Source organism: Oryctolagus cuniculus, chromosome 4 (genome assembly GCF_051225735.1).
Source record: "Oryctolagus cuniculus isolate XC-2025 breed Fujian yellow rabbit chromosome 4, ASM5122573v1, whole genome shotgun sequence".
NCBI lineage: Eukaryota > Metazoa > Chordata > Mammalia > Lagomorpha > Leporidae > Oryctolagus > Oryctolagus cuniculus.
In genome coordinates this window covers 78,973,051-78,986,793 of record NC_142870.1, presented here as the reverse complement: position 1 = coordinate 78,986,793, position 13,743 = coordinate 78,973,051, and the positions used below count along the sequence as shown (strand labels likewise).

General features: G+C 53.4%; 1 protein-coding gene across 2 annotated transcripts in view; it reads left to right on the top strand.

Annotated features, from left to right (window-relative positions):
* The window catches only part of SEMA5B (semaphorin 5B), a 115,506-nt gene that overhangs the window by 88,421 nt on the left and 13,342 nt on the right, over positions 1–13,743 (top strand). For both annotated transcript variants that reach the window (XM_089331810.1, XM_051818991.3), the window contains exons 5-8: positions 10,171–10,233; positions 10,511–10,609; positions 11,468–11,681; positions 12,300–12,585. In XM_089331810.1, coding sequence (XP_089187936.1) covers positions 10,171–10,233; positions 10,511–10,609; positions 11,468–11,681; positions 12,300–12,585 — 662 coding nt within the window. The remainder of the gene's footprint in view (positions 1–10,170; positions 10,234–10,510; positions 10,610–11,467; positions 11,682–12,299; positions 12,586–13,743) is intronic.

Here is a 13,743-nt window from a genome sequence, read left to right as displayed (position 1 = left end):
CTGGGCGACATTCTGGTCTGCTTCCTTCTCGCTGCTCCTGGGTCCATCCCCAAGAGGCCACTGCAGCTTGTGGCTGGCCTTCAGAGGGGAGGAATCGGGGGCAGGGAAGGTGCGCCCTTAGGGAGGCAGGGGTCAGGCAGGAGTGGGGGCAAGCTGAAAGGAAGTATCCTTCCATCCTCCTGTCCATGTCCTTACCAGCCTACCTGTCCCTCTGTCCAGCCAGCCACCCTCCCAGTAAACATTTGCTGAACCTCTGCTCCAGGCCATGCATTTCAGACCCAAAAGCATGTCAGCCTTTGCCTCAAGGAACATGCGTGTAAGAGATCACATATGTCCTCTTCCTGTAGGGGGGGCCCTGTGGCCTGTTCCTGGGCCTGGGCTGAATCGAGGCAGGGCAAGTTCCCAGAGAGGCAACCGCCCGCGGCCTGCTAGCTTGGTCACAAGCAGTCCATCCAGAGCCCAGTTTCCACTTGACATTCACAGAAAACAAAGCCGAGATGTCAGGCCCAGCAGGTCAGGGCCTGGGGGGAGCTGGTGCAGAAGTGGGTCAAAGTGGCTGGGAGGAGGGAGGGCTGGCTTTCTATGCGGTTCCTATGGCCTGCCAGGGAAGGTGTTCTGGGAGCATGAAGCGGCTGCAGGGGGGAAGAGAGAGGGATGCACAGGGGAAGCACGCGGGGCCCGGCACAGAGCTGCCCTTGAGCTGGAGCTCCAGGCCTGTGTTCAGCAACCAGCTCTGTGAGTGACGGGGAGGGCTGACAGAAAGCAGAGGCTGATGGGATGGGGAGAAGACAGAGGGAGGGATCTTAAGGTGGCAGGACTCTACGGCCACAGCGTCACACAGCCCCAGAAGCCCCAGGCACGCTGTCTTCTCCATGAAGGCGACCCCTGGCACAAGGGGAGTTGGCAGCCCTGGAGGACGTAGCCGTGCTTGGGCCTGTGGTGACATCTAGGCCTCTGGTTTGCATGGCTGGGTGCCAGTGCTAGGATGGGAAAGGGCCTAGCCCGACTGCAGACCACGGGATGCCCCGTTGGCTGCTCACCATAATCTCCAGGGAGCTTTTGAAAAATACCAGTGGGGGCAGGCATTTGGCGTAGCAGTTAAGAGACTGCATGGGGCACCACATCCCATACTTGACTGCTTGCTCCCAGATCTGCCTTCCTGCTAATTCACACCTTGGGAGGCAGCAGGTGGAGCCCTGCCATCCACATGGGAGGCATCAGCCTAGCTCAATCCCAGCTGTTGTGGGCATCTGGGGAATGAACCAGCAGATGGGAGACTCTCTTTCTCTCTCTCTCCTTCAAATAAAATAAAAATAAAACTACCAGTGCTCCTGTCCTACTCTCAGAAATTTTTACCATAATTGCTCAGAGGTACAGCCTGGACACTGGGGGTTTTAAAAGCTTCCAGGTGGCCAGCACCGCGGCTCACTAGGCTAATCCTCCGCCTAGCGGCGCCGGCACACCGGGTTCTAGTCCCGGTCGGGGCGCTGGATTCTGTCCTGGTTGCCCCTCTTCCAGGCCAGCTCTCTGCTGTGGCTAGGGAGTGCAGTGGAGGATGGCCCAAGTGCTTGGGCCCTGCACCCCATGGGAGACCAGGATAAGCACCTGGCTCCTGCCTTTGGATCAGCACGGTGCACCGGCCGCGGTGGCCATTGGAGGGTGAACCAACAGCAAAAGGAAGACCTTTCTCTCCATCTCTCTCTCTCACTGTGCACTCTGCTTGTAAAAAAAAAAAAAAAAAAAAAAAAAAAAAAAAAAAAAAGCTTCCAGGTGGTCCCATTGTGCAGCTAAACAGAGCTGGGTAGACCCACCACGCTAGCCTGCCAAGAAGGCCTTCCGTGCATTGAGCCTCCCCAGGCCTGTGACAGCTGGTGCACAGGTCATAGGTCATGTGTATGACGTAACCTGGGAAAGACAGAAGCCCATTTCATGTCCACATTCCCACTTGAGGGGTGAGGACTTGTCTGGGGCCAGCTGTGGGTGGCCCCTCCACGAGGCTGCCGGAGTTTAGTGTGGGGCTCCCATCTTTGGGGTGAAGAGGCCCTGACTTCGTGGCAAAAGCCCAGCTTCACTGAGTGCCTTGCCTTTGCCCAGCTGGGGGCTTTGGGTCCCTGCTTGTAAGCTTGCTGTCCTCAGTGTGCGCTGTCACAGTGGCTCCCAGCACCCAGGCGATGAACTGTACCGCTCTGCCGGGGGGAGGCAGGGAGGGCCGAGGCCCCCACCGGCCTCCTGGTCTCTCTCCATTGCGCTGCCAGACTCATCCTCCCGTTTGGCTCCAGGGTATGATTTAAGCAAACTTCAGACTCAGTGCTTTATTGATGATTTCAATAATTAATGTTCCTTAAAGGAACCGCTAAATGCAAACAGTTTATGCAAACTAGTGTCTATTAAAGGGACTTCTAAGTACCTAATCCCTATTAAACAATTTATGTAAACTACTATTCCCTAAGGAAAATAGAAACAGCCAGCTCCTTCCCAAATTCTCTAAGCACTGAAAGGAAGAGAGCAGCTGGGGCAGGGGGTGGGGAGGGGTGAGAGTGAGGGCATGGGGGCAGGGAACAAGGGACAGCCCACCCTCCACGGTTATTCAGTGTAGCTTCATAGACTGGTCTTGGGAGAGAAAAGGAGGCCAGTGACCAACAGCACTGGGAGCTTCGGAGAGCACTGGCGAGATGAGTGGTCTTGGATTTGGCCATTAGGAGCTCAGGAGTGACCTTGGCCAGAGCACTTCCAGGGAGGGACACGGCTGGAAGCCTGATAGCAACAGATCAATGGCCTAGGGTTGCCAGACACCCTGCAGGTGCAAAAATCATGACCATAGTGGGGCTTTGTCTGCGCCTGGGCAGACACTGAAGGCGATCCCCGAGCTCCCTTCCAGCTTCTGTCTACCTCGCCCAAGTTCGAACCTGGCTCTGCTAGGTGGGGGGCTCAGTGTGCAGAAGCTGCATTACGGCGCAGCCAGCATCTTTTGATGCCAAGTGTCTGGGGGAGGAGCTGAGTGCCCAGGACAGACCAGGCCCCTGGCTGAGTCGCCAGCCATCTCCCATGGCCCAGGGCCATGCAGTTGCCCCATCACCAGCCTGGAATTACTGGGGCAGCCCTCATCTAAAGCACACATGTGCTACAATGGTCATATGTGTCTATCTCCACACCTTCACTGCACCCTTGAGAAATATCGAAGGATTTTAAAAGGTGCACATGACAGAACAGAAGAGGAGATGAGATTAAACCTGTTCAGGACAGTGGAAGGTGGATGGAGCCATCGTCATGACTTAGCAGAGGGCACAGCTGGAGGAGGGGATGGCAGGGAAGCAAGCTGATGCCCAGAGGGCTCAGGGATTGGACTGTCAGATAGGGGTGTGCATTTGGCCTAGCAGTAAAGGTATCTATTGAGACACCCACAACCTATAGCAGAGTGCCTGGCTTTGAATCCCAGCTCCACTCCCGAGGCTGTCTTCCCACGAATGCAGACCCTGGAAGGTAGCACATGATTGTTCAAGTGGTTGGGTCTCTGACACCCACATGGGAGACCTGGATGGAGTTCCTGGCTCTGGGCTTCAGGCTGTGCAAGCCCTGGCTATTGCGGGCATTTGGGGAGTGAACCAACAGATGGAAGAACCTGTATGTATGTATGTGGTTTTTTAAAGTTTTATTTTATTTATATGAGTTACAGAGAGAGGTAGAGACAGAGAGAGTCTTCCATCCCCTGGTTCACTCCCCAGATGGCCGCAACAGCTGGAGCTGCACCAATCCGAAGTCAGGAGCCAGGAGCTTCTTCTGGGTCTCCCACGCAGGTGCAGGGCCCCAAGGACTTGGGTCGTCTTCTACTGCTTTCCCAGGCCATAGCAGAGAGCGGGATCGGAAGTGGAACAGCCAGGACTAGAACCGGTGTCCATATGGGATGCTGGCACGTTAGGCCAGCGCTTTAACCCACTGCATCACCGCACCGGCCCTTCTGTATGTATTTGTAAAAGACAGGGATTCTTATTTTCAGTGATCTAAAATTAATAAGAATTTCCTATTGCTAAATATCTCAATGGGTTTCGCTGACTGCAGTCTGGGGGATATAACATAACATGGTTCTCTCTCTCTCTCTCTCATTAATGGTCATGTCCTGGACACATTCCATCTTTAGCTGTTACAATGTATTACTAGACCACTTCTGTGAAGAGAGGCTTCTGTTCACTGGTTACTCAGTGAGGCAGTCAGACAGGAAAAGCAGGATAAATATTTGCTACTCTGTCTTTATTTACCAGTTTTCAAATAATGAGCTGGTCTGCTAATGTTTTTTAATGCTGATCAATTAATTTTCTTGTTATTGGCATTATGGAGTCATGGATTTAAACACTGTTGATGTGTATTCAGTCCATTGCAGCTCTCTTTCATGACCATTCCATTGTTCACAAGTAGGGGTCGCTTGGAGTTGGCTCTTGTGTCCTTTTAACCTTCCTTTTAACCTTGACCTTGTTGCTTCTGATAGCTTCCTTGCCATAAGGTGCACTTGCTGCCTCAGACCTGAATCAGCCGATTCTCCAGGACACCCTTGTTCCTTTCCATGGGAAATGGTTAGGGATTTATTTTTCAGTATGCACAGATAGCCCAAAGCCACAGACTTTTGAAGAAAGCCTCTACAGTGAAAGACCAAGCAAGCAAAGAGAGTGAGTGAGGCTGTAAGAAATAGACACCATGGGAGTGGGTGTTGCCGGCGAAGCCACTGCTTTCAACACCTACAGCCACGTCCGAGCACCCATTCACGTCTCGGCCACTCTGCTGCTGATCCAGCTCCCTGCTAATGTGCCTGGGAAGCAGCAGATAATGGCTCAAGTACTCGGGCCCCTGTCACCCACGTGGGAGATGTGGATGGAGTTCCTGGGTCCTGGCTTCAGCCTAGCCTGGCCCTGATGGTTGTGGCCATTTAGAGGGTGAACCAGCAGATGCAAGATTTCTCTGTCGCTGTCTCTCTGCCTTTCAAATAAATAAATCTTTAGGAAAAGAGAGATGATGCAAGAAATATAAGCAGACATTTTAGGGGTGGGTGATCAGCCTAATGGTTCAGACGTCCCTGGTTAAGATGCCTGTGTCCTGTATCTGCTGGTGTTGGGTTTCTGCTGCTTTCTAGACCTTGGGAGGCAGTAGGTGATGGCTCACGTAATTGAGCTCCTGCCACCACCTGGGAAACTTCGATTGAGTTTCCAGCTCTTGGCACTTGGGAAGTGAACAAAGGATGGGAGCTCTCTCTCTCTCTCTCTCTAATAAATAAAATTTTAAAATTAAAAAAAATTGTATACAACTAGTATCTTCTGAAATATTTTATTCATGAAATTTAAAATATGGAAATGAAAAATGCCACTGGGAAGATAAAATTTGAATTGAAGAATTAAAAGATAAAGTTGAAGAACAACGTACTAGAAATAAAAACACACAACAGAACAAGCAGAAATGAAAAATGAGAGAAACAGCAGAGACCTAGAGGACCGCGGCACAGGGGCCAACAGTGGGCTGGATTAATAAGAGTTCTCCTGGAGAGAGCAGAGGCAAAGATGAGGAGGACATTTCAGATGATGTGACGTAAGCAAACTTGCCAAGACAGAGGAGAAGCCTTCAAACTGAAGAGGTTGACTGATTTCCCGCAAGAAACCCACTCCCATCCTTGTGGAGTTCAGGACACTCTGATTAAAAACACAAGACCTGAAAAACTTCCAGAGTCTAAAGGAAAAAGGCAAAAAAGGCCACTCCCAAGGGTGGCGGGTCCAGTTGAATCAGATTCTGAACAGCAATGCTAGAATCTTGAAGAGTGTGGAGGAATCGATGCCTTTACATTTTTGCATGAAAATTATTTCCCCCTAGAATTCTATATCACAAATACCAATTAAATATGAAGAGAGAAAAAAGACATGCCAAGAATTTTAAAAATGGACCTCCCAGGGGCCGGTGCTGTGACGCAGTGGGTTAAAGCCCTGGCCGGAAGCGCCGGCATCCCATATGGGCACTGGCTCTACTCCTGGCTGCTCCTCTTCCGATCCAGCTCTCTGCTATGGCCTGGGAAAGCAGTAGAGGATGGCCCAAGTCCTTGGGCCCCTGTATCCCCTGGGGAGACCCAGAGGAAGCTCCTGGCTCTTGGCTCCTGGCTTTGGATCGGTGCAGCTCCAGCCGTTGTGGCCATCTGGGGAGTGAACCAGCAGATGGAAGACCTCTCTCTCTGTCTCTACCTCTCTCTGTAACTCTTTCAAATAAATAAAATAAAAATTTTAAAAATGGACCTCCATGGTCCTTCTCTTAGGAAGGTATTGGAGACGCATTCCATCAAAATGAGTAAACAGAAAGAGGGAAGGATGGGCTGCAGAAAGCAGGAGAGGAGAGAAGGTGGGACGAGGGTCAGTAGCTGGCAGGAGGCCTCCCCGCAGCCAGTCCTCAGGGGCTGGAGGGTGGCGACAGATCTGAGTATTGGTGCTACAATCTGCAACTAGTGTCAGGAAAGCTTTGTCAGATCTGTGGGAGCTTTGAGAGCCATCAGTGATGAGTACCTGCCACACGAGCAAATGAACACAACCGACACAACTGTGCAGTCTAGGAAAACAGGAAGTCGTGCAAGAGAGGAAACTTCATCAGATTGCAGAGCTGGTGCTGATTCGCAGATGCACATTTCTGCGTTTTCCCGAGTCTCAAATCAGGACGTGTCTCGCAGTCGCTCTTGGCCAGACTGTAGTCCTGAGGGAGCCGTTACTGCCTGTGCAGGAATGAACTTGATCATGATTCCTGGGATTCTGATCACAACAGTGACTACTTGACATTTCAGTGCACAAAACACTGTACGATCTTGTTCGGAAGCAAGCTGGCCCTGATTGATCACCCAGCTTTCTGTGGGCACTTTCTGGTAAAATCAAGAAAGTGCTAGCACTTGAACTTGCAGAATGGGGTCAGTGCCTTGGAAGAAAACCATGGGGATGAGAGTGGACATCTCTGTAAGGATGACTGCACTGGGACTGGTGTTGTGGCACAGTGGTTAAGCCACCACCTGCAACACCACCTTCTGCAATGCTAGCATCCCATAGGGCACTGGGTTCAAGTCCCGGCTGCTCCACTTCTGATCCAGCTCCCTGCTAATGCGCCTTGGAAAGCAGTGGAAGATGGCCCAGGTCCTCAGGCCCCTGCATCCACGTGGGAGACCCCAGATGAAGCTCCTAGCTCCTGGCTCCTGGCTTTAGCCTGGCCCAGCCCTGGTCATTGCAGCCATTTGGGGAGTGAACCAGTGGATGGAAGATCTCTGTCTCTCCTCTCTCTGTAATTCTGCCTTTCACAGAAACAAATAAATCTTAAAAAAAAAAAAAAGAATTACTGCATTGCTGACTGACAGCTGGGTGGTTCAAAGAGTAATACTCTAAAATAACAAGCAAGCAAGCAGTAAAAAAAACTGAGTAGAAAAGTGGTTGAGCAGAGATCGGCACTGAATTCACAGAAGGTTTAAGGATACTTAATTTTGCTTCCATTTTTCCTTTTTATGCACAAGATTGATATGTGATAAAATATATGTTTAAATATGAGCATTTTGATAAGTTGACATTAAAAATTTAAATAATAAGAAAGTTTGATTGACAGCAAATTTCCTTTTTGTTAGAAATCGACAGAGTCTTAGATTCAGTGAAGTCTGTCGTACTAGCTAGTAGCAGTAAGCAATGTTTCCAGATTTGCAACAATGTAAATTGCTGTCTTGATTTTAATTTAAAATAATCATAATCAGAGGTTGGGAAGGGAATATGCCTGTGTGCTTTGGGGTGGGGACAATGGAGATGGGCCCGTGGGGAAATATTCACCTCTGTAACAGGAACTTAAAAGATGACAGCTAACACTGAAGCAGAGTTTTGAGAAATTGGTTTAAACACTCACACACACTGCATTTGGCACAGTTGTTAAGCCACTGCTTAGGATGCCGGCTTTCCATGTTGGAGTGGCTGCTTCAAGTCCCAGCTCCTCTGCTTCTGATCCTGCTTCCTGCTAATGCACACCCTGGGAGGCAGCAGAGGATGGATCAAGTACTCGGATCCCTGCTGGAGGGAGATCTGGGTGTCCAGTCTTCTGCATGGCTCAGTCCCAGCTGTTAAAGGCATTTCAGAGTGAACCCGCAGATGGCGGAAGGAAAGTCTCTCTCTCTCTCTCTCTCTCCCCTTCAAATGAAAAGAAAATAAATTAAAAAAATTTTTAAAAACAGCACCCAGAGAACCAGTCAACAGAATTAAAAGTTTCCTTGGGAGAAGGGGTTGGGGGATGGGAGGAGTGGGCTGTCAGGGTTTCTATTAATACAATTTGCACATTGCTTCACTTTTAAAATTCATCACTACTTTGATTAAAAAACACTTTTAAAAATAAACAAAGCTCAAAAAAGCTCATTCTGTGTTGTTATCATTATAAATATATGTACACTTTTCAGGCCATATGGTCTAACTTTTGGTTCAGGACATCTGCTCACTGTGTGAGGCTGTAGGGTATGGCAGGAAGTGCTGAGCTCTCCACGTGTCTGGTTTGGGGTTGGTTGCTGGTGAGCTGTGTGGCCTTGGCCAAATGGCTCAACCTCTCTGGGCTCTAGTTTTCTCTTACTGGTTGCTGAGAGGATAGCAGAGCAGGTGTCAAGACCCTGGCACGGTGCCTGTCCTGCTGTTGAGCTCAGGATAACTTTAACTGCTTTTTTTTATTGGACACAAATGCCTGCTCCCTTAGGACCAAGGCTGACCCCTTCAACCTGCCCCTGTGCTCAGGGACCCCAAGGCCCGAGAGGTTCCTTTGCCCATGCAGTAATCCCTGCGGTGCCACTGCCCAGCCCAGAGCCTTCAGCCTGGGTGTCAGCAGGGTGCGTGGCTCCCTGCTCTTTCTTTGGCCCCTAGAGACTTCATCTTTATGCCTCACTCCCATGCCAGGCTCAGCCTGGGCGCTGACAGGTCCTGAGTATGACCAGGCTCAATTGCACCTGCCCCGATGAACCCCGAGCTTCTGTGGCCTGACCAGGGGTCATTTGCCTTTCTCTGAGGTCTGGGAGAAGCAGAGGCCTGGGCTCCAGGCTTGGCCTGGTGGGATGAGCCCAGTCTGCTCACAAATCTGATGGACAAACTTGTCATGTAGCTCCTGAATCCAGCATCTACAGGAGTCAGCCCATTCCCCAAAGCAGCCATCCCCGGGTGTGGTCTGCTGCTGCCCGGAAAGCAGAGAGCAGCCTGGTCGCTGCCTCCCCTCCGATGCCACCAGTCCCCGCGCTGCTCTGCAAGCAGTGGTGGCCCAGCTGGAAGCTGCTCTGAGAGCAGTGGAAAGCAGGTGGGCTCCTGTGTGCCTGTGTGAACGGGAGCGCTGCCTGCTTAGGGCTCGTTCTCCCAGGACAGAGAGCAGCTCCTGTTGATCCATGTGACCAGAAACAGCAAATGAGCCACCTGGGGCGCCTGACCCTGCTGGGTTGGGAAGGCGGCACTCCTCCATTCCAACAGAGGACAGAGAACGCATGAAGGAGAATTGCGTAGAGGGGACAGCCCCCTCCTGATGCCATGGGCATAGCAGCACACAGCACTGTCCCTCTGGTCCCTGAGGGAATCCCGCATCCCCAAACACAGTGTCTCTGACAGCCTGAGTGGTGCTGCGAGGGAACAAGAGGGGACTGCGGATGCCTTGGGGGCAGGGCAGCAGGTAGGAAAGACTGGGAGACAGAGGGACAAGTCCTACATGGCCTCGGAAGCTGGGGGTAGGGAGGGGAGGGCTGCGGTTCCGGTCCCTGCTCCATGATCCTCCAGCTGCGTGCCCATCAGGGAGTCAGTCGCGTAGCACATGTTGCCTTGTGTGCCCTTGCAGGGCTGTCCTGGGACAATTGCATGCCGGGTACCCAAGGTTTGCAAAGTGTAGCCTTTCTCCAGGGACGCTCTCCCTGCCTCCGATGCTTCTGAGGGTCATGTAGCACATAAAAGACCCACTCCCTGTCTCCTGATCAGCACCAGGGGTGGGGGTGGGGCGTTGCAGGCCCCCCAGCCTGGCCTAGAGAGGGAGGCTGGGGAAGTCCAACACAGGGTGACGTGAAGGCATTGCTGCTCCAAGCAGGAGGGGCAGGCTCTGGGCAGGGAGAGCAGGCAGCCCTCGAAGGGCTCTGACCTGCAGGCCACCCTGGCACCGCCACGTCACATCTGTGTCTTCCTCCCACAGGCCACGGAGTGGGCCTCCAACGAGGACACGCGCCGCTCCTGCCAAAGCAAAGGCAAGACCGAGGTACGTGGCTTGGAGCTGGCGAGGCCTGTGGTCGTGGGGAGGGAGGGGCAGAGTGTGGGCCTGAGGTCCCCTGCCCCAGATGACTGGGGGTGGGTGTCATAGGCCTGAGCGTCTGAGCTAGCCCCAGCGAGGGGATGTCCAGACACAAGCTGACTCCCTGGGCAGACTGGCTGTGGGCCAAGGCTTGTGTTGGAGGATGTGCACCTGCACAGTGAGGGGCGGCCCCCAGCCCCAGCCCCGGGAGCCGCACCCTCGGTCACCTGGCTTCGCCCCTCAGGAGGAGTGTCAGAACTACGTGCGAGTCCTGCTCGTCACCGGCCGGAAGGTGTTTCTGTGCGGGACCAATGCCTTCTCCCCGCTCTGCACCAGCAGACAGGTGGGCAGCTCAGGGTGGGACAGGCGGAAGGGGACACTTGGGGGCTTCTCTCATCTAGTCACACAGCTTTGGCATGGCATTGCAAAGTCAGCAAAAAGCAAAACAAAACAACAACAACAAAAAAAGCAACCAAAGCCAAAACAGAAAAAGGATGCCTGGGACAGGTGTTGGGGTGCAGTGGCTTAAGACACCACTTGGGACACCTGCATCCCACATCAGAGTTCTGGTTTGAGTCCCAGCTGCTCCACTTCCCACGAAGCTCCTTGCTAATGAGCCTGGGAAGCAGCAGTGATTGCTCAAGTGGATGGGTCCCTGCCACTCACATGGGAGACCTGGATGGAGTTCCTGGCTCCTGGCTTCAGGCTGTCCCAGCCCCAGTGTGGCAAGCATTTTAGGAGTGACCAGTTAAGGGAAGTTCTCTCTCTGTCTTTCTCTCTATTGCTCTGCCTTTCCAAAATAAGTAAATAAATAAATAAATAAAACTCTTTTTTAAATATGCCTAGATTTCAATTCCAGAGAAACAACAAATGATATTTTAGCCTAAGTATATCATACGCATCATCTGAGACAAACTTATACTAGAACATTATTCTTTGTTCATCTCCAGTTCACACTGCACTGGGCCTCCTGTATCTTACTGGTCTACCTTATCAGCAGTGGTTCTGACTGGGGAGAAGATGGAGCTGACATGACCATGCCCTCCATGAAGGCTGCTCCCTCCAAGGGATTGGGTTGGGGGCAGCGAGGATGGTGGGGGAGGAGAGAGGCGGAGAGAAACCAGGGACCCAGGAGGAAAAGAGCTGGCAGCCCCAGGGCCTCAGGGAATTGTCCCCTTCCCCCCTACCTCGTCGTCCCCAGGTGGGGAACCTCAGCCGGACCCTGGAGAAGATCAACGGGGTGGCCCGCTGCCCCTATGACCCACGGCACAACTCCACAGCCGTCATCTCCTCCCAGGGCGAGCTCTACGCCGCCACGGTCATTGACTTCTCCGGTCGGGATCCTGCCATCTACCGCAGCCTGGGCAGTGGGCCGCCGCTCCGCACTGCCCAGTACAACTCCAAGTGGCTCAATGGTAAGGAGGTCCCCCCCCCCCCGGGTCTGTCTCTGCGGGGCTATTCTGGCCCCCCTACTGCTTTCCCTCCCTGCCTGGCCTCTGACAGGGCTCGCACTTGCTCCAGGAAGCAGGAAGGGGTCCAGAGCAGGGCAGATGTCTGCCCAAAGCCCAGATGAGCCCCAGGGAAATCCCAGCCATCTCAGAGGCATGGGACAAGGGCCAGAGGGAGGCTGTCAGAGGGAGAGAGCTTTAGGGATTGGCTAGGGGAAAGCATATGGGAGAGAGGGGGCTAAGAGGAGCGTGGCAGAGTTGGAGTTTTCTGCTCCTTCGGGTCGAATCCTTCTCTGCTGACGGGCTGTGTGCCCAAGCAGGTGCCTGACCTCCCCGTGCCGTGATGGTGTCGTCTGTAATATGGGTGCAGGTTGTTGTGAGGACCCAATGGGTTGATCCGCAGGGCGCATTGCTACTCTGAAGCACAGGTGGACGGTGCTGCAGCCTCCCTTGGGGCTGCGAGAGCCCCCAGGTCACCACGCAGGGAAAACGGAAGTCCTGGCGTCCTCCTGACTCCGCCCCCTTCCTCCCTGCTGGCCTGACCCACCCCTTGTGCCTCTTCTGCACCCCCACCCCCACCCCAAGAGCCAAACTTCGTGGCAGCTTATGACATCGGGCTGTTTGCCTACTTCTTCCTGCGGGAGAACGCAGTGGAGCACGACTGTGGGCGCACGGTGTACTCGCGCGTGGCGCGCGTGTGCAAGAACGACGTGGGCGGCCGCTTCCTGCTGGAGGACACGTGGACCACTTTCATGAAGGCGCGGCTCAACTGCTCCCGCCCGGGCGAGGTGCCCTTCTACTACAACGAGCTGCAGAGTGCCTTCCACCTGCCCGAGCAGGACCTCATCTATGGCGTCTTCACCACCAACGTGTGAGTCCCTGCCCCCTGCACGGCATCGGCGTCAGTCGGGTCCCACGGCAGCGCGCTCTGGCCGGGCCCTCTCCCAGCCCTTCCATCTTTGTCTATAGCGGCAGCCCTCACGGAATCTGGGGCAGGGATTCCAAGCTCAGCACACCACGATTTTGCTAAATCTAACCCTCAGAGTGCTCTGACTACCCAGCTGTCCTCTCCCATCTACACTGCAGGAGCAAGACACAGGCAGGGCATTAGAGCCTGTGTTTCCTGAGTGTGGGGAAAAGCGACCCCCCCCTCGAGATCACAACACCTTCCTCCCTGGACAGAGGCTAACCCATGTGGAGGATTGTCATCCGGATGGGCCCAGGGAAAGCGTTTGCTTACGGCACACTGTTTGGAGTTCCCCGTGAAGACCCCAGAAACCTATGAGCCTTAGCGTGGTGCTTGCCGACCATGGGCCCCAGGTCGCAGGCTCTGGGTGAGGGCAGAGCAACTGCAAGCACGATGTTGGGGCGTGAGCAGGGTGAGAGGCAGGCTGGCACGCGGGCGCAGAGAGGCCATCCAAGCTGCAGGCACAGCCCACACAGGCTGTGGGCTGAGGACTGGCTGGCCGGGACTTGGCATGCCCAGCCCTTAATTCCAGAAGATGGACAGTAGCGAGTAGTTAAGGGGGCATCAAGAAAAAATGGTGCCATCAGTGCGGGTTGGAAATAGTTCATTTATTGCACACCTGCTCCATGCCAGGTGGGCATCCTGTTGGGGGGTGGGGGGTGGGAAATCAGTGAGCAAAGACAGATGTGACTGTGCCTTTAAGGAGCCTACATTCTAGAGTGGGGGGTGGGTATTAAACTCTCATTTTTCATGGTGATAAATGCTACAAAGGAAAGGACATTAGGAGGAGATGCTCTAACAGCATGAAGGAAGTGACAGCTACAGGATGAGTGGGGATTAACCAGGGGAGGAGAGCAGTCTATTCCAAGGGGACAATGCATACAGCTCTTTGGGATGGGACAAAATGTTGCAGGAACTGACCAGTCTGGCTGGAGCTCTGAGGGTGAGGAGGAGACTGAAGGGGTAGGGCTGGAGGCACTGTGTCCCAGGGGCCTTGTAGACTGCCCTAGGGCTTTGATCTTTATCCAAGAGCAAGGAGAAGCTATCAGAGGGTTGGAAGCA